We start from the raw sequence: 19,483 nt of genomic DNA, 5'->3' as shown, positions 1-19,483 counted from the left end.
GTATCTGTTTTGTATTCTTTCTTTACTGCTTTCTTTAGTAATAAGTGAATATTTTCTAATACAGCATTTAAATATGATTTTTTTCACTACATATTTTTGAGTTTTTTAGTGGTTGCCTTTGGGCTTATCATATAAATCTTAACTTATTAGAATCAGCTTCAGATTTATACTAGCTTAGTTTCAATGAGATATAGAATCATTCCTATATATGTCTGTTTTTTTCTCCCCTTTTTGTGGTATTATTATTATTATGTAGTAATATTTATTACTGTTACAACACCAACAATACATTGTTATAATTATTACTTCACTATCAGTAGTTATTTCTTTATCATGGTACAGCTTTGCTCCCACCACCTCCTTTGTTCTGTTATTAGCAAATATGTTACATTTCTGTATGATAACAACCCAATGATATGTTATATACATACTATTTTATAAAATGACTTTTAAAATCAGTTGAGAGAAGAAAGAAAAAATACGCATTTATAATGTATTTTTAATTACATAATTGCCTTTACTGGTGCTCTTTGATTTTTTTTATTTCGATTTGAATTGTCATCTGTGGTCACAGGCTTTTAGCCTGAAGGAATTCCTTTAGTGTTTCTTGTAAGACAGGCTAGCTAGCAATAAATTTCCTCAGTTTTTGTATATCTGGGAATGTCTTTATTTTGCCTTCATCTTTGAAAGATAGCTTTGTTGGATATAGGATTTTTGGTTGACAGGGTTTTTTTTTCTTTGAGCACATTGAATATGTTACTCCACTGTTTTCTGGCCTTATTTATTTTAGCTAAGAAGTCAAATGTTAATTGCAGCCCTTGTAAGTAACTAGGTGTTTTTCTCTTGCTGCTTTGAAGATTTTCTCCTTGTCTGTGATTTTCATCATTTTTACCTATGGTGTGTCTGTTTGTAGATTTTGTTCACTTTATCTTTCTTGGAGTTTGTTAATCTTCATAGATGTGTTAGGCTAGTGTTATTCCTTCTCTGTGCAGTTCCTTTCTCTTTAGTACTTCCATATGCAAATTCTAGCCACCTCAGTAGCCCTGAGCTCTGGTCTGTGTTTATTTTGCCTCAGTAAGGCTGCTTGCTCTTTGGGGCTTCTCTTCCCTGTACTTTCTGTATCTGGAAAGTGCTACCAGATAGAGAGCTGGTGCAGTTGCGAGGTTCATTCTGTTTCCCTTCTCTCTGTGATCACAGTCCTGTACGACCTATTTTCCAACATCTGAAAATAATTATTTCACATATTTTGTCCAATTTTTAGTAGTTTACGGTGGGAGGGCTAGTCTGTAGGAAGAAGTCTTGCCCACGTTTCTTGTCATTCTTGTCCAATGGGTATGAAATGATGTATGAATTTTACATATAAATTCATATATACAGTTTACATATACTTACATTTTTCTGCTTACCAGTGTGGTTGAATATCTTTTCATAGGCTTATTGATCATTTATGTTTCATGTGATCTTTTTGCCTATAGATTTTGTTTTTTTTTCTTAATGATTTATAGGTGTCCTTTTGTATATTCTGTATATTTTGTATACCAATTCTTTGTTGGTTATAAAACTCTAAATGCTTTACAGTTTTCCTGTTCACATTTAGTTTTTTAGTTCTCTTGGAATTAATTTTTATATGTGAGGGAAGGATCTAATTTTGAAGAGTTTGAACTTCATTTTCTAGTTATTAGAAGGTCACTGAAAAGTAGGGAGTATGATCATACTGATTCACATTTTAGCAAGATTTTAGCTTTTGAACTAGTTTAGAGGATAAGCAATTAGGATGTCATTGCTTTAGCATAGACAAGGGATGATGAGGGTCTCAAATGGCAGCGGGAATGACAAGGATAGATTCTAGATATGTGAAAGAAACAATCAATAGCATTTAATGATAGCTGGGTGTGGTGGTGTGCATCTGTAGCTCAACTATTTGGGAAGCTGAGGCAGGAGGATTTTTTTTGAGCCCAGGTATTCAAGTCTAGCTTGGGCTACATAGCGAGACCCCATCTCTTAAAAAATAAAAATTGATGGTGGGTAATGAGAGAGAGGGAAGAGTCCAGTATAAATCCCTGAATGATGGGATTAGATGGGTAAATTTCTCACTGAATTTCCGAAAGACGTTTCATGTATGTGAATAGCTTCTAAAAAATGAATATATAAAGGTAACTTCGGAGTAGGTTATGTCTAACTTTTTTGGTTTTTTGTTTTTTATAGATGCCACTTCAAATGAACAACAAGAGCTTTTCTGCCAGAAGTTGCAGCAGTGTTGTATACTGTTTGATTTCATGGACTCTGTTTCAGACTTGAAGAGCAAAGAAATTAAAAGAGCAACACTAAATGAACTGGTTGAGTATGTTTCAACTAATCGTGGTGTAATTGTTGAATCAGCGTATTCTGATATAGTAAAAATGGTAAGCCTCTAGACTTATGTTCCTCAGATTTATATAAATTCAGATAAGATCTGAGGTATAATTATGAATTAATGAGACTGATTTTTAGTAAATATACAATAATTAATACACATAAAAGAACGTTTTAAAAATAGTTCATTTGAAAGATTATCCATCCATTCCACTGATGCTGTCATTGCTTATAAGAGTTTGGGAATTCAGTAACCACAGTGGCTGGTGGCTCCCATATTGAATAGTGCACATCTAGAGCTTAAGGGAAAGAGGCAGGCTCAAGATTGTACAGATTGACAGGTAATTAATGTCATGGAGGTGAATAGTCACTGAGAACTTCCAAAGGGTGAAGAGAAGACCCATGAAAAACTAGGGATCTCCATCCCTTAAGCAGTGGATAAGGGAGTCAGGTGTAATGCTTTCATTGAGACTCAGAACCTTTAAGAAGTAACATAAATAAATGTTTGGAATATCTGATGTGAAAAATTAATTACTGCTAACTTTATTGGAGTTGTTTAGAATATTTGCTATTAATTAGTAATTTAACTTTATTATCCATCAAATAGAAATTCATTTATTATTTGTGATTTTTGTATTTTGTTGCATGCTAACAAAATACAGAAATTGAGTTGGAATAATTAGAGAGTTTCTGAGTACATAGTTTAAACTTACACCGTGGTGCAGAAGCCAATAGCCAGTATAACCTACAGTTGCCTTCATTTCCCTGCCCTTGCTTAATATATATTCTGGAGGAAGAATCAGATGCGTAGTGGGAAAGATAAATTTGGTGCTAATATACTAGTTGGGTTTTCTTTCATCACATCATAGTAGAAGAGACCTGTCAAAAGGAATTAGGAAATTTTGGTTGATATATTTTTTTTTTTTTTTTTTAAAGAAACTAGAAGCCTTAAATTTTTTTAAAGATTAGCTATGGAGAGAACATTAATCAAAATGAAATTGGCTTCCTAAACTCCCCCAGATAGTAAAAGGGAAGTGATAGTTAGAGAATATAAATATTAAATAGTGATGGACTTACTATTTTGTTATACCATTATAAAAAAGTTCAGGGGGAAAAATCAGTATTTCCCACTGTTACTGATTTCAAATGGTTTGTATTTAGGAATTTTGAAAATCCTGGGGAAGATATTTTTAATCTTTATAAAGTTGTTGACAGATATTGAAAGTACTCAAATAATTTCTATAATTTGCTATATATTAATAAATTCTAGGATTTAATTTCTTTGCCCAAGTAAGAGGTTTGTTTTCTTGCTCTTGTTTTTAAACTTCTGGGTACTTAATTTCCAGAGAAGACTTGAGCCATCCCACCTACTTCGTCCTTTAAAGCTCTTCTGAATGTTTGTTATATAGTTAATTTTACTGGGGGCTACAATACTAACTTTTACTACTGACAATAATAAGTATAATCTCAAGGACAGATTATGCCTTCTTGTGGGATATTTTTCTTTTTTCAAGTTCTGTCTATGACTTTCTGGTATTTGTGAAATTGATGTCCATCAGACTGTTTATTGGCTTTGTCCTCAAGTACTGGCATTGAGTTCTGGCCAATCAAATTCTAGGTTAGTACTTATTAAGTCTTATGGTTATAGTAATTGATTATTAGCAGCTATTTGCTCTATCATAGATGGCCACTTCATAACAATAGTTGGAAATTTGCTTACACCATCATCAAACAACCCTTGTCTCATCCTCTACCCCCTAAATAGTTTATCTCAAATGATCAACCCCGTAGCAGTTTGGCCTTAAATGTTTACTGAACTATTTGGTCTGTCAGACTGTTCATCATTCTTAAAAGCATTGTGGGTTGGGACCATAATCTCTTCTTCCCTAAAGAAAAAGGATATATAGTTATCTTGGTACTAAAGTAATGTGAAGGCTGAAATTATAAAAACTATATTTCATTGAATCTAAAATGAAGACTCTTCAAAGCACATCCCACTTTCAGAAAGATTAATGTTTTTTAAAAGTCTCAAGAGTAGATGAAATAAGTCAATTAAATCATCAAGGGCTATGATAAACTGTCTATAATAACAGTGAAGGCATTCTGCCTGCTCCCTCCTCTCCCTTAGTGTGCTTGTATGTATAAGAATGGAGGTATTTTCCCAAACTCTGAGTTGTAAGGTAAGTATAGAATATGGCCAGGTTAGAATATGGGAGGAAAGATGAAAGGAATCAAGTTAGAGATGGGTAGAGTTAGTAACTCTGTCCTTTTCCCTCCCAAATTCCTTCTGCTCCTCTCCCCGCTACTTTCCTCCCCTACTTTCTTTTTAAACAGAACTTGGAAAGAACAATTTGTAATTTAAGAAAGAGAAATTTAGAGGTAATCTGTATTCTTCAGTAGCTTGGGGTCTGAGGAGGTCAGAGTTATTGGATAGAGAAAAGAAAGAAACAAAAACACCTACTTTTGTATCTTGAAGAGGTTTATAGGTTTTGAACTAAGCTGACAGCCACAATTTAACGTTTTTCATCAATACAGTGATCTTTAAAATATTCATTTTGCATTGTTGAATTCAGTTACACAACAAAGAACATAAATTTAAATTTATTTTTATTTACAGATCAGTGCTAACATCTTCCGTACTCTTCCTCCAAGTGATAACCCAGATTTTGATCCAGAAGAGGATGAACCCACACTTGAGGCCTCTTGGCCTCACATACAAGTATGGAACATAATTATGTATTGACAGTTTTTATATTTATGATATTCTGGACAAATCATGGTTCTCTTTTAGATTCTTGATCAATTTTGTTATTTTTTTGTATGTGTGTACCCTAGAGCAAAATTATGTATTGTTGGTTGATCAGAAAATTATCCATGAATGAAAATTTAATGGATAGCAACTTCTGTTTTTTTTTTTTTTTGTTATAACACAAAAAGGTAATGTGTTAGACCAGATAAGGATTGCTTCTTTTGCATAGTTTGGCAAAGGTGCATCAAACAAAACTGTATTTACTCAGATCCCAAAACTGTTGTTAGCTTTAAGATGTTATTGAACTCTACATAGTAGTAAAAATTTGTTGTCATTTGGTGAATAATAGGGCCCAGATCTGGTAATGCTTCTTATGCCATAAAGTCTGAATTTAATGTAGCACTCTTTTATTCTCTCTTCTACATCTGACCTTACTGGCTGCCTAAATGTTTATTGAATGACTTATTTTTACTTTGGGATCGAATCCTCCTTTTTCATTTTAAGGGTGCTAAATTAATAAAGTATTGCTTAATGGCTAATAAATTAAGGTACTTAGGGGGCTAAATTTCTGCCTTTTATCGCTATTAGGCTTATTAGCGATAAAAAAAAAAACCCTTTAGTTGTATTTGCCTTTCTCTTTGAAAGTAGGTGTGATGGTGACAGATTGAACTAGGCATTAGTTTTAATTCTGATTTGTGGTAACAAGGGAACATTTGCTACTACTTTTAGGATGCCTGGCACTTGTTAAGTAGAAGGCCTACTATGACTTCTAGTTTATTTGCTGTGATGCATAGACATTTCTTCCCTAGCACTGTACTTAAATAATTTGGTTCATTATTTCCCAAGTGAGGATAGGATGTGCTGGTTTTGATTTAATTAGTTTTCTCACTGTAGTTTTATAGAAAGACTTGAAGTTTTTCATTTCTTTTTAAAAATTGTTATTGATACACTGCCCCTCTTATCTAGAGGTTTCTGACCCTGTATTTAAGGAACTCTAGAGATTAAATTGAGGTAGGTTAGTAGTCCACTGGGGAAGGAACATTATTGTTCCTGATGAGTATGGATTATAAAATAGTTTGAATTAAATATTTTAAGGGGATTGTCATTATTTTCTAGCTCCTGTAATTTAACATTTTTCAACAAGTAATGTAAAGCAATAAATAAATCTCACAGTTTACCAGCTTAGGAAACTAAATTGTGAATATAGAGTTTTTAAAATCCCATATTTTAAAAAACTATTGCCAATTCATTACATTTTATAACGATATCTGAAATCTCCCTACTAAGTCGGTAAGGGAGGTGTGATTTTTACAGCAAGTGATGACTTAGGGTAGTATTTTATAGGTATCATCTTAGCTTTTATTTGACTTTCTCTCATAGTTGGTGTATGAATTCTTCTTGAGATTTTTGGAGAGCCCTGATTTCCAGCCTAGCATTGCAAAGCGATACATTGATCAAAAATTTGTACAACAGGTAAGGAACTCTCATGTCTTAGATTTTCTTATCTTCATCTTAGCAATGGTTTATTAATTTGTGATTAAAATAATCTTTCAAAACTTAAATGGTTTATTTCTATTTGACAGCACTTAATATTCTTGCCAGATAATTAGGATACAAGTGAAGTAGCTCTGAGAATATAAGAGTATTTTTATCAAGGGTGAACTTCTAATAAAGTCTATCAAATTATCTATCTAATGTTAAATTCTAAGACCCGAAAAGCAAGCCTTTCTGTAGTATCTGAGAAAATTTGATAGGACCCTTCAGTCTAAGGGCAGAACTTTTGTTTTAAATTGTTTAGTCTTTGAACTTTGTATATTTTAAGGACTATGACTTTGAAATGACAGAGGGGGAAGAAAGGAAATGGAATTATTGGAGGAATCTGGGCTTTAGGCTTCTTTCCTATCATTAAGTATCGATTACCATTTCCTTTTCCTTTCCTCTTCCCACCTTAGGCATCCTATCCACCCAATTCCTAAACCACAGATAAAATGGCATCAGTAAGAAGAAAAGGAGGTAGAGTTAAACATATGTGATACCTTCTTTCTTTTTATAAACTGGCTGTTAGCTGTTATTTTTGGAACCTACATATTCACAATTTCTAAGAATGTGTTCATTTTAATTTTTATTTTCAAAATATTTTCAACAACTTAGAGGCCTCTTTTTAACTATATGGAATTGGATGGCCCTAAACAAAATTGTAAAGTAGACCAAAACTTTCTAGGTCCATTTTCTTTTTTGAAATACTTATCAGTATGTAAGTCCTCATTAGGAATTTGATGCTGAGGCCTGGATTAAAATCATTAAAGGACCTTTCCAACCCTTCAGACCACCTTTGTGTGTCCCATAGGATAAAGATCCTACAAATGTGAGTTCCACATATTTAGAGCTCATTTTTGGTCATTTGTAACTACTCCCAACCTCACATAAAGTATTCTGACTAGTTGTTGTGAAGTATTGATAAATGAAGAACCTTGTCAGCCCAAAATAGTCCCTTCAGCCATTCAAGTAGCTTTTCTTAAAACTATAAATATTAGGTGTGTATTAACAGTAAAATGTACATTTCAGTCATGAGTAAAAATCAGTCAGATGGAGTTATGTTATTTTGGTAATTGCAAATGGATGCGTATTTATTTCCTTCTGTAGTTCTTGTATGGGATATAGGATTATAGTAGGGAACTCTAGTAATGCCATATTAAATTGTATTTAAGACAATAGCAAGTCGAGGGGAACAACAGTTGGCCTTAGTGCTTCCTCAGTCTGGAGTTTGAGGTATTTCGGCTGCTGTATTGTTCTGTGGGTTTCAGGGACGCAAGAAGAAAACTGGTAGGGTAGAACCCATTTTCTACCTTCCCCTTGGAAATGCCCGAATTATCTGAGAAGCCAACACCTGATAATTTTTTAGCAGTTTATGTGACTGTTCTTTTACAGATCACTTCTGAGGTATTCTTAGGTGTTGCTTTAATAAATAGTATGTATGAGAATTCTCAGCTTTTGTATTTTGAAATGAGTTGGTAGGTGGTAAGTTTTAAGAATTAGAACAGGAGAAAAAAATTGTTAAAACAATTGTAGTTCTAATTTATGTTCAGATCAGGGAATTTCAGAAGAAAAAAGGAAACTAAGATTTACTGAGTGCTTTTTTTGTGCTGGGCACCATCCTTATGGGCTTTTATATAAAGAGCTAGACCGCATTCAATTTTATAGATCACTTCTCTGCACAAAGAGGATTTGAACTAGGCTCTGTGACCATGATAGTACCTTCTCTTAAAAAAAGAATAATTGGTTTCAACCTTCCTCATTTTATCAATGAATAAACATAGGCTCAGAGGTTATGAGTTACCCTTAAAAGCATTTGGATATTAGTATCAGAGGCAGAATAAGAAACATAGTTTCCTGATTACTAGTTTTGTGTGTGTTTCATTACCTGAATAGTATATTTCTAAACAGATTATAGTATTTGAAAATAGATTTGAAACTTAGCTAACAACTGCTCTCTAATTTAGTATTTTCCTCTGGAAATCAACTTGCATTAAATTATATTTGTTCTTGAATTAGACATGATGGCCTTAACAATTAAGGGCCCCTTTTATTAATCTAAAAGCATGTCTTCCAAGTGAACCCCTCATCGGAAATTTGAATTTGAATGTCTTGAGTAGGGTAGCCATTTTTAATTGGAATAACTTGAACTGAATTTATTAGCTATAGTAACAGAAGTTCTCATACTCCATAGATTTTTTTTTTTTTGCTGGCACCTCATGCAGTGCCTTAACAATCCAGCTAACAAAGAATGTAGACTTTAAGCAAGTCACTTGTTTTGGGGGTATGTAAATGTGACTTAAGAGATCCACTCTGGTTTGAGATGAACATGTAAGCAACTATATATAATTCAAAACAAAATGGAGTAAGAACTGCTGATGAGGTTCACAGCTTGCCATCTTTAGTGTAATGATCAATACTAAAGTTCAGAACATAAAATTCCTTGACAACTTAGATATTTATAGTCTATAAAGAGAAATTTTATATTTTTTCCCTTTTTTGACTAGGAGAAATTAAGTGTCTTTATCATTTTAAAATGGAAATTTGAGCTTTTTCTAAGGTCTCTAAGGCTTTGTTGAAGAGTTGTGTAGAGGTGTAGAAGAATGCTGATTGGGCCTATTTGAACTGGTTTAAAATTTTTCAGCCATTTGTTAAGCTGACTTTATATAGAAATCTATGGCCTCATCTTTTATTTGTGTTATTTCATGTATGATTTCCACTCTGTCAGTATGTCTGATATTTTATCCTAATAACTGAATATTAATCTTTGAGCTGTTGGTATGGTGACCATCTTGAATTTTTTTTATTGTAAAATCATTAAAAGAAGCCTTAGTTTATATAAATCTTTCTAGTAAACTAGAAATATACATTTACACATGGATTTTTTAAGCTTCATTTATCTGACAATTTGCAATCCTTTACGATTTTTTATGTAACTTTGACTCACAAAAAACATTAAAAATCCCTCAAATTTTAACATTTTAAGATTGTGAGCTATGTTCAGTAGTCGAGGGTAGGAAAGAATTTTAAAATCATTGGCAAGGCAGAGAAAAAGATCCACTTTTGAAGTGTTTCTATTTATTGAGTGTCATATTTTGAAATAAGGGAAAAGAAATATTCCCTAAGCTTTTCTTTAGCTTCATTATTTAGCAAGAATAAAATCAATCTGGTAAGGCAAAATCTCTAAAAATTTTTTAAAGCTTTCACGGATCTTAAAATAAGAATAAAGTGAAGTTTTAGCTCGATTATTTTTTAAAAGTAATTTCTCAGATTTCTTTTAAAGCTCCTGGAGCTTTTTGATAGTGAAGATCCCAGAGAACGTGACTTCCTGAAGACTGTTCTACATCGAATTTATGGAAAATTTCTTGGATTAAGAGCATTCATCAGAAAACAAATTAACAACATTTTTCTCAGGTAAATTAGTCATTTATTTGTATATAGCACTCTACTTTTCTCCCCCCTACATATCTTTTTATTCAAGTTCTCTTTAGGTTAATTTTTAATATCTGAAATCTGCATATTTGAGTCATCTTTAGCCTATTTTGTAGCTACCATTTGATTGGATCTAACTTTTTAGAAACTAGTAACCTTAATCTAAACGACAGTAGTAATGAGGGCACCTTTTTTTTTTTTTTTTGCAAGTGTGAAACAAAGTTGATTGAGGAAGGACAAGATAGGTTTACAGACCAAGAGCAAGATAGATTTGCCGCAGAAAGACAAACAGGCCCCTTGTCGGGCCCATTGTAACAAAAAGGCTTAGGGCAACCTTTAATAGGCAATACCAATGTTAGTCATGTTTAAGATTTATTGAGAAGAGAATTTAGCTAGTTGTCTGTTTCTTTGAGTTTTTTGTTTAAAATTTTTATTTATAAATACTATTTAAAACAATAGCTCTTGGAAGTACTTTCATTTGCTTTTCTGACAAAGCTAATTAAATTTATATGGGGCCTACCATTTGACTGGTCTCTGTGGGGGATTGGTTTCAGGACCCCTGCTGATACCAAAATCCATAGGTACTCAAGTCTCTTATATAAATAAAATGGCGTAGTATTTGCATATAACCTCCACATATCCTCCCGTATACTTTATCTTTAGATGACTTATAATACCTAATACTATGTAAATAGTTGTTATGTTGTTTTTTTATTTTTTATCTGTGGTTGGTTGAATCCATGAAGATAGAACCTGCAGATACAGAGGGCTGACTGTACTTTATAATTGTTAATCTGTTAAGCAGTTGCTTCAAATCAGGGGATTTTACATTAACACCTACATTTAAGGTTTGGTTTGTTTGTTTTGATTAATTGAAGATCTGGCAAAATTGGGCTAGCACTCCCACATTGCAGCAATTACAGATGAGTAATAGCTGCCTCCTCTAGCGAGAGCATCCTTCTGTTCTGTCATCTCCTAAATCCACTTCAGCCATGTATGATACCTGCCCTCTTCTATAATCATTTATGTCCCTCTGCTTTAAAGGTGATCCTAATCTTGGAAAGCTAAACAGCCTATGTAGTTTGAGGCTTAGAGAAATTCTCAATAAAAGTGGCTTTATTACCTATCAGTCCTTTTCTCTTGGCTTTTCCTATGAGTAGAGGTTTCCTTTTTGAAAAGCAGTTCTTTGAGAAAACCCATCTTAAAAATTAAGTAAATAAACGGGCCAGTCACGGTGGCTCATGCCTGTAATTTTAGCACTTTGGGAAGCAGAGGTGGGAGGGTTGCTTGAGGCCAGGAATTCAAGACCAGTCTGGGCAACAAAGCAAGACTCTGTCTGTAGAAAAAAAGAAAAAATTTTAAAAAATAGCCAGGCATAGTGGTACACGCATGTAGTCCTAGCTACTAGGGAGGCTGGGGTGGGAGGATCGCCTCACTGGAGCCCAGGAGTTTGAGGCTGCAGTGAGCTATGATTGGGCCACTGCACTCCAGCCTTGGTGACAGAGTGAAACCGTGACTCTAAATGAAAACAAATAAAACATTCCAGGTGAAGTGATGTTCTGTTTTCTTCACATATGGCAACTTTTAGTGAAGGCATATGTGACTTAATAGGAAATAGACCTTCTTTTGTAAGATTCCTATGAATTAACTGATTTGGGGCAAAGTAGCTTACAAAGAAAACCTAAAGCATGCTTGTGTATTTCTTACAGTGGCTCTTTGAATTCTTCATTTTCCTGTTTCTCTTAGTGTTCTAATGTTTGGTTTTTATTACATCTATCTTTATTTTAAATTCAGGTTTATATATGAAACAGAACATTTCAATGGTGTTGCTGAACTCCTTGAAATATTAGGAAGGTAGGTCAGGTTTTTTTTGTTCTTTTTAAGAATTAAATAACTTTGTTATGTATTAAAATCTTAGCTGGGGCTGGAGAAATTATTTCACATTTTAGAGTTTAAAAACAGATCATAAGATATAGTTTCTCAACTGAATTCTTATAGGTTTTTAGGGGGTCAGCATAGTAAAAGTATTGCCATATAAGATAATCTGTTTCAAGACCAGCTTCTTGATTTTGAAGCTGTGGCATGTTTTATGCCTGATCTTGCAGGCTGCCATAGAAATTTATAGGATCTGATTGGGAAGAGATGAAATAAGCTGTGGTGAAATCTTTGAGGAAGCTATAAGAATTCTTGTCAAATGTTGACCATTCCTAATCTGATTATCTCTTCTTTTTAGAAGAATCGATAGTTTTTGGTTTTAGTTTATATGAGCATTTTGCCTTGCTTATTTACCACATAGCAGTATTAACTGGAGAGAATTTTAGAGCCCTCTATTAGTATTTAGAGAATTACTTTGGTCTCTTTTATTAATATTTAGAAAATGATTGTGGAGAGAACTGCTACTTAATTTCAGATTACCCAACATTTACTTCAGAAAATATTGAAAATTCTATACAATATCAATATTGTGATATTGACTCTCCTGTGACTTCAGGGAGGAAAAATAATGGCAACAATGCATAAAGTGGCAGGCATTATACAAAATGAAGATAGAAATTACTTACTGGGGCATTACTTGGCAGTCCTAATTTTCTTTTGGGATTACTGAATGACTTAGAGGAACAGCTTTCTTAGTAATAGTCTTCTTAAAGCAGTTCGAAGACGAGTAGTCATTCACCATCAGGATTGAAGCAGAGCACTGTTCCTTATGTACTCATGGATATTATAACTTTTAGAAGCAAAGTAGTGACTACTTACCCTTTCCCCTGCCTTTTTTTCCCTCCAGTATTATCAATGGCTTTGCATTGCCACTGAAAGCAGAACATAAACAATTTCTAATGAAGGTTCTTATTCCTATGCATACTGCAAAAGGATTAGCTTTGTTTCATGCTCAGGTAAGTTGCAGAAAAATTTCAAATGAAATGAATATTGTTTCAAAGGCAAACAAATATAAAGGCAGAGAAATTGAGAAATATTGAGATGACAATTTTAAGTATAATTAAGCAATTTGTTTACAAAGTTACCCAAAGCAAATTTTTATTATGATTTTAAAATATTTAGTTATTAAATAAGACCTATGAACTTGAAGTATAGATACAGAGAAGATAATACCAAGTTTTCTTATACTGTAGTCCAGGCCCTGACCTAAATAAATAACTGTGCAACTTTTAATAAATCCCACATATCTGCAGAATGTTCCTTCTAGCCATGATAACCTAGTGAGAGAGATTTTGGTCTCCTCTATTAATATTTAGAGAACAATAATACATCAGCATAGGCATACATGCAGGAACATGCTAAAAAGCTAAATTGTTAGCTCTAGTCATAATTGATTTAACCGTATAGTTAGAAATTACTACTAAAAAACTCTTCCTTGAATTAGAAGTTATTTTCAAGGTCAAATTTACACAATTGCAAATATATTTTTACAATTGAAAATAAGTATATACTCAAAATTGTGAATATATTTTCATATATTGAAATAAAGTTTGTCAAAACAATGTAGTCATTTTTGTTGGCTAAATATAAAAAAAAATCTTGTCATCACTGTTATTTCGCTCAGTAATATTTATAAACTGTGCCTTGCCTTTTAGCTAGCCTACTGTGTGGTACAGTTCCTGGAGAAAGATACAACACTAACAGAACCAGTGAGTGTCATATGTATTTTCATGTTTTTGGTCTGCATTAATAGTATTTCATTATAGCTTTCTTTGTAGCCCTGCAGAGTTATTAAACAGTAGTAATAATGTATCTTAAGCTAAAACCATTTAGAAGGAATGTGATGTTAATCTGCAGTCAAACAAGGGGGTTGGGAGGGGAAAGTTAAGTAGTATTTACCTAATGATCACGGCCATTTAATATATCCTGAGATTAACCAGCTTCGTTGTTTAATTCATGCTAAACTTTTCTCATTTTTTAGGTGATCAGAGGACTGCTGAAATTTTGGCCAAAAACGTGTAGTCAGAAAGAGGTGAGTTTCGTTAGAATTTCTCAGTCCCAGGGGTATAAATACAAACCATGCTTCTTTGGGTTGGCTGCATTCATTGCTGTTGTGGAGCAGGAGACGTATGGAGACTTGGTAGAATATCGTACCGTCCGGACCTTTTCTTGCCCCTTGTAGAATTTGTAGATTAACCTTCTCACTTGTATGGTTTCTATATTGATATCATATAATTTATGTTTCTTAAAGAAAATTTTTTTAACCTAGGTGATGTTTTTAGGAGAAATTGAAGAAATCTTAGATGTCATTGAACCAACACAGTTCAAAAAAATTGAAGAGCCACTTTTTAAGCAGATATCCAAGTGTGTATCCAGTTCTCATTTTCAGGTATGATGTTTTCAGTGAAGCCATACTTTTTTATTGTACTATTTCTTTTCTCTTGTAGTTTTGACATTTCTAATGTCTTTTTTAGGTTGCAGAAAGGGCATTGTATTTCTGGAATAATGAATATATTCTTAGTTTAATTGAGGAGAATATTGATAAAATTCTGCCAATTATGTTTGCCAGTTTGTACAAAATTTCCAAAGAACACTGGAATCCGTAAGTATCTTTTATATTGGTCATGTTTTTCTTGTATCTTTAAGCTTTTTGTCAAATCAGACATGAAACTATACAGATTTAGAACTTATTCTAAGGTTAACAACATCACACAGTGTTATTCTGTATTTTATATAATACATATAGCTTTATAAAGTTGTAAATGTTATGTGTCTGTATTTTCTTTAGCATATGGTTTTAATGTCAATTTAAAATCGTAACTTCTCTGGAGGTAGGACTATCTGGTATGACATTCTGCACCGATGTCTAGTCAAACACTGTTGGGGGGACCAACCACATATCCGCAGAGGATACACAAACTACTCGCTTAATGCAGTTGTTTTGATCTGCTCCCAGTATATAGTCTCACCTGTACAGAGAGCACTGTCTCGGGGGAAAGCCGATATTTAGAATGTATATATTCTAACTTCTATAATATCCTTATCCTGCTCGCTAATTTTTTTCTTAACAAGTTTTGGTAGTTGGATCTTTTTGATCTTCTTTTTATGTTACTCAAGGTTTCAGACAGGAGACTCTAGAGCAGAAGTGAAGATAACCAGTTTTTAGCTAGAGTTTACTGTAAGAATGATGAAGTGGGAAAGATGTAAGTTTGGGAGTCAGACAGACCATCTCTACCACCACTGGCCATGTGACCCTGAGCCAATTCCACACCTCCTGAACCTCAGTTTTATCATCTCTAAAATGCATTAAATGAATCAGGCAACATTTAACCCTATTTTAGAGATGATAGTGTTACATTTCCTCTCTGTTAGCAGCACCAATAATCCAAGACTGGCTCATTTTCATTTCAGGACCATTGTAGCACTGGTATACAATGTGCTGAAAACCCTAATGGAAATGAATGGCAAGCTTTTTGATGACCTCACTAGCTCATACAAAGCTGAAAGACAGAGGTATTTGATATTTTGAATTACAAAATTTATCTATACATTTTCGGTTAGCTGAATATGATTCAGTTCAGAACGATATCTGTTAAAATTATATTTTTTAAAAATCAGTTACATTACACTAAGCATTATAATTTGAACATCTCCTAATGCCTAAGTCATTTCCAGATAAAGTGGCCCTAATATTTTTATAAATTTATTAAGCATAAAAAGTAGTAACGTTTATTATTTAAGGTTTTTATATATATTTTCCTTAAAGGTTATATTATGATTTGAATGTGGATCATAAATCCTGTTTATCTCATTCTGAGCCTTAGATATCAGTCTGGTAGTATCTGCACTGTGAAATACAATTTATGCTGGATTTCAAATACCAATTTATATAATTTGATTTCTTACCCTTGTATTTATGAAAGTTGTTTTTGTCCACAAGGGCTTCCACAGTGAGTTTAACTCTTCAACTGTTCTTTGCATAGAAGTTGATAGTTCTTATGCTGCAGATTATCAGAAGGTAGTATTTTAAAGCCAACATAGTTCTCCTTTGGGAAAAGGGAACTCACTATTGCTAAGCCATAAACATTATGTATGTATCTTAGAGAATAAATGGTAGCACCCATCAGCATTTAGGAACATGGCTTAGTGATTACTTTTTGAGAAGTTCATAAACTACTATAAAATAATCACATCTTTCTCACACATTTATTTTAAACCTAAGAAGGGCTTTCTTAAACTTAAGCGGGCAGTAACCATTGTACCTGAGCCCACCCATCATCTGAAGATAACAGCTACTATTTATTTCTAATAAGCATATTACCTGTTCTGTTTAGAAAAGCTGATCTATTTTGACTACAAGTTCCTAGTCCTGGTTTTCTTGTGTCAAGTTCAAAAGGATTTGTCCTTTTAAATTATATATACCTGCAGAAATATAAGCCTGTGTTTTACACCTCCATATAGGGCCTTTCAGAATAGTCTGGTCCAAGTTAAGTTATTCAGAAATGTTTTCCTTACTATTGAAATTAAGTAGTTGAAACTATTCCAACTTTAAAGTTTTCGTTAGACATGTAAGAGACAGGAGATGGTAGGATACAAACTGGTTAATGGCTGTGGGTGTGGGGCCAAGAGCAGTGGCTTCTGCATGGTGGAGGAAGGGCAGGCTTCAGCCTGACCTCATGGACGGCCCCTTCAGGCTTTGTGTAGCAGTGATCGTGACGACCACAGCAACTGCAAGAAATTTAGGTGAGAACGTTAATGTCAAAGTACTTTGTCAAGTATAAAACACAAATAATGTTGTGTGGGTAGTGGTAGCGATAAAATATAGGGAAAGGAAAGCAAGCGGTAACTTCCAGCTGGTAGAGATGCACAGACTAAGTGATTACATTTAAGACGGTGACAGGAAGAAATCAGGTGCTCCAAGTAATTGGACTCCAGTGCTTCAGCAGAAGGATTTAAATGAAATAAAAAACTTCTGATTACAAAAATTTTGGTTTATCTACAGAGAGAAAAAGAAGGAATTGGAACGTGAAGAATTATGGAAAAAATTAGAGGAGCTAAAGCTAAAGAAAGTTCTAGAAAACCAGAACAGTACTTACAGCATGGACAGTATTCTCAGCACTACAAGTGCTGAATAAAAAAAAAAAAAAGCCTACCACCACTGCTGGATAGGCAGTTTTGTATACTTTTTTGAAATATGTAAAAATGACAAAACAAACCTCATCAGTATAATTAAAAGGCCAATTTTTTTTTCTGGCAACTGTAAATGAAAAAATATATGGACTAAACATAGCCCTGTGCTCTATCATGGCCACAGTATATTGTAACCTTTGTCTAATCATTGATGTGTCACTTCTAAAGTTTCACAGAAATGAATGAATTTTATCGTCTATGATATGAATGAGATAATTATGGGAGTGGTAAGAATTATGACTTGAATTCTTCTTTGATTGTGTTGCACATAGATAGGGTAGTCTGCTCTGTATATTTTTTTCCTTTATCATGTGCTTTTCATATTGCTGCAGACCTTAGTTACATCCTAGGAACAAGAATACTTCCTAAAATAAAACTAAGGAATCAGCCTTATCCTTCCCTTTGTGTCTCTCAGAAATAATGATGGGAGGAATTACCTGCCCCAAGCCCTCCCTCATTAAAGATATTACTGTACTCTGGAATTTGAGCAAAACCTTAAATCTCCAGGCTTTTTAAAGCACAAAATATAAATAAAAGCTGGGAAAGTAAACCAAAATTCTACAGATTGTTCCTCGTGAATATCCCCCTTCACCTGCAACTTCCCAGACTGATGAACAGGTGAGTAGAGGCAGCTCAGGTGAATACTCAGCTTGCCTCTCGGTTCATTCCTCCTCTTCCTCTCAAAGGCTGAAGGCAGGGCCTTTCCAGTCCTCACAACCTGCCCTTCCCCCAGCCCCTCCTAACCCAGGGATGGAAGCTTTGAGTCCCACGGTGTGGTGATACGGAGCGCTAGTTGTCACTGCCTGGCTTTATTTAAAGGAAATGCAGTAGGCTTCCTCTGTAGAGTTCTGAAAAAGTTGACTATATAGAGGTCTTGTATGTTTTTACTTGGTCAAGTATTTCTCACATCTTTTGTTATCAGAGTACCATTCCAATCTCTTAACTTGCAGTTGTGTGGAAAACTGTTTTGTAATGAAAGATCTTCATTGGGGGATTGAGCAGCATTTAATAAAGTCTATGTTTGTATTTTGCCTTATGTCATCTTTGCTTTTTTTTTTTTTTTAACTCTAAGCTTAGGCATACAGGAGAAGCTTGCCCCCCTTTATAGATACATACATGCGTGTATTTATACAAATTTTTAAGACAAATAAGAAGATCATGTGTTAGGGTTGAAAGTTCCAGCCATTTATATCTGTTTTATAGAACACATACTGAAAAGTTCTAGGCTATCCTCCCTGTGTGTTCAGAGGCTAGGTTTAACTTACTTATTATAAGCTAGTTTTAATTAAAATAGACCCCAGAAGGATAAATCTCGTAATCCCTATTAAATAACTGCACACTAAATGCAATACACTTGAATCATCCCAAAACCATCCTCCCTCCCCACACTCCCCCATAGAAAAATTGTCTTCCATGAAACCAGTCCCTGGTGCCAAAAAGGTTGGGGACTGCTGCTCTATACTAACCCAAGGCCAGACAGTAGTACTGCTGACAGCTGGGGACACCAGTTTAAAGGATGACCCTACTAGAAAACAGAGACTGAAAAGGCAAGCCTTTCTAGAAAGGCCTTTCTAGAAAGCCAAGGTTGGTTAGGTCTAAAGTCTATTTTATAGAAAGTGTAGCCACAGATTTCTTTTACTGAAGAATAGCCAGAATGAACTTTGACAGGTTGCAGCTAATAAAGCTTTTTTTTTTTTCTTTGAACAGGTAAAAATGTTCACTTAATTCCTAATTATCTACTTGTACTAACAATACATTTTATAGGTCTCTCAACTTTCCACAATATAGGAAGGAAATACAGTTTTTGTACTTTCACTGAAGCATATTTTATTAGATGTTTAAATATTAAAGTGATATGTCATTTTTACAGATGCTTTAAAAAACACACACCTGTTTTCCAATACTGTTAATGTAAGCTTTTATGCCTGGCTTTGCATTTGTCCTACAATAGGTTTTATAAAGAGACCTAGGCAAAAATTTGAATTCTCATGCTTCTGTGAAGCAGGGAATGTGTCTTATATACAAGTTCACTTTTAATAATTCAACCAAAAAAGTTTCTTTGCGTAGTTAGACAAGAGCTAAAAATGCCCTACTCATACATTTGAGTTGTTCTCTTTGGATTATCTAAAGCCAGATTATGAAATTTAGGAAATGCTACCAAGTCCTCTATGGATGCAGTGGGCATGTAAATAATTTAAAAGTCTGGAAACCATTTTTTATAACCTTAACTCAGTCAATGTAAGAAATAGCTAGATGGCTTTTTTAAGTACTGATTTCTGTCAAAAGCTAGGC

At 33.8% G+C, this 19,483-nt stretch overlaps 1 protein-coding gene across 1 annotated transcript in view; it reads left to right on the top strand.

Moving 5' to 3' along the window:
• PPP2R5A (protein phosphatase 2 regulatory subunit B'alpha) overlaps positions 1-18,217 on the top strand; it is a 37,369-nt gene extending 19,152 nt beyond the window's left edge. Inside the window, exons 2-13 of the mRNA XM_069459256.1 lie at positions 2,206-2,402; positions 4,970-5,071; positions 6,482-6,574; positions 9,918-10,048; positions 11,861-11,920; positions 12,849-12,957; positions 13,657-13,710; positions 13,983-14,033; positions 14,271-14,390; positions 14,476-14,603; positions 15,413-15,514; positions 17,004-18,217. Of these exons, the coding sequence (XP_069315357.1) occupies positions 2,206-2,402; positions 4,970-5,071; positions 6,482-6,574; positions 9,918-10,048; positions 11,861-11,920; positions 12,849-12,957; positions 13,657-13,710; positions 13,983-14,033; positions 14,271-14,390; positions 14,476-14,603; positions 15,413-15,514; positions 17,004-17,136 (1,280 nt within the window). The 3' untranslated portion in view covers positions 17,137-18,217. The remainder of the gene's footprint in view (positions 1-2,205; positions 2,403-4,969; positions 5,072-6,481; positions 6,575-9,917; positions 10,049-11,860; positions 11,921-12,848; positions 12,958-13,656; positions 13,711-13,982; positions 14,034-14,270; positions 14,391-14,475; positions 14,604-15,412; positions 15,515-17,003) is intronic.
• Positions 18,218-19,483: the final 1,266 nt, after the last annotated feature.

This window comes from Eulemur rufifrons, chromosome 27 (assembly GCF_041146395.1).
Source record: "Eulemur rufifrons isolate Redbay chromosome 27, OSU_ERuf_1, whole genome shotgun sequence".
Taxonomy (NCBI): Eukaryota; Metazoa; Chordata; class Mammalia; order Primates; family Lemuridae; genus Eulemur; species Eulemur rufifrons.
The sequence above is the reverse complement of the archived record's forward strand: the minus strand, read 5'-3'. Positions and strand labels throughout refer to the sequence as shown.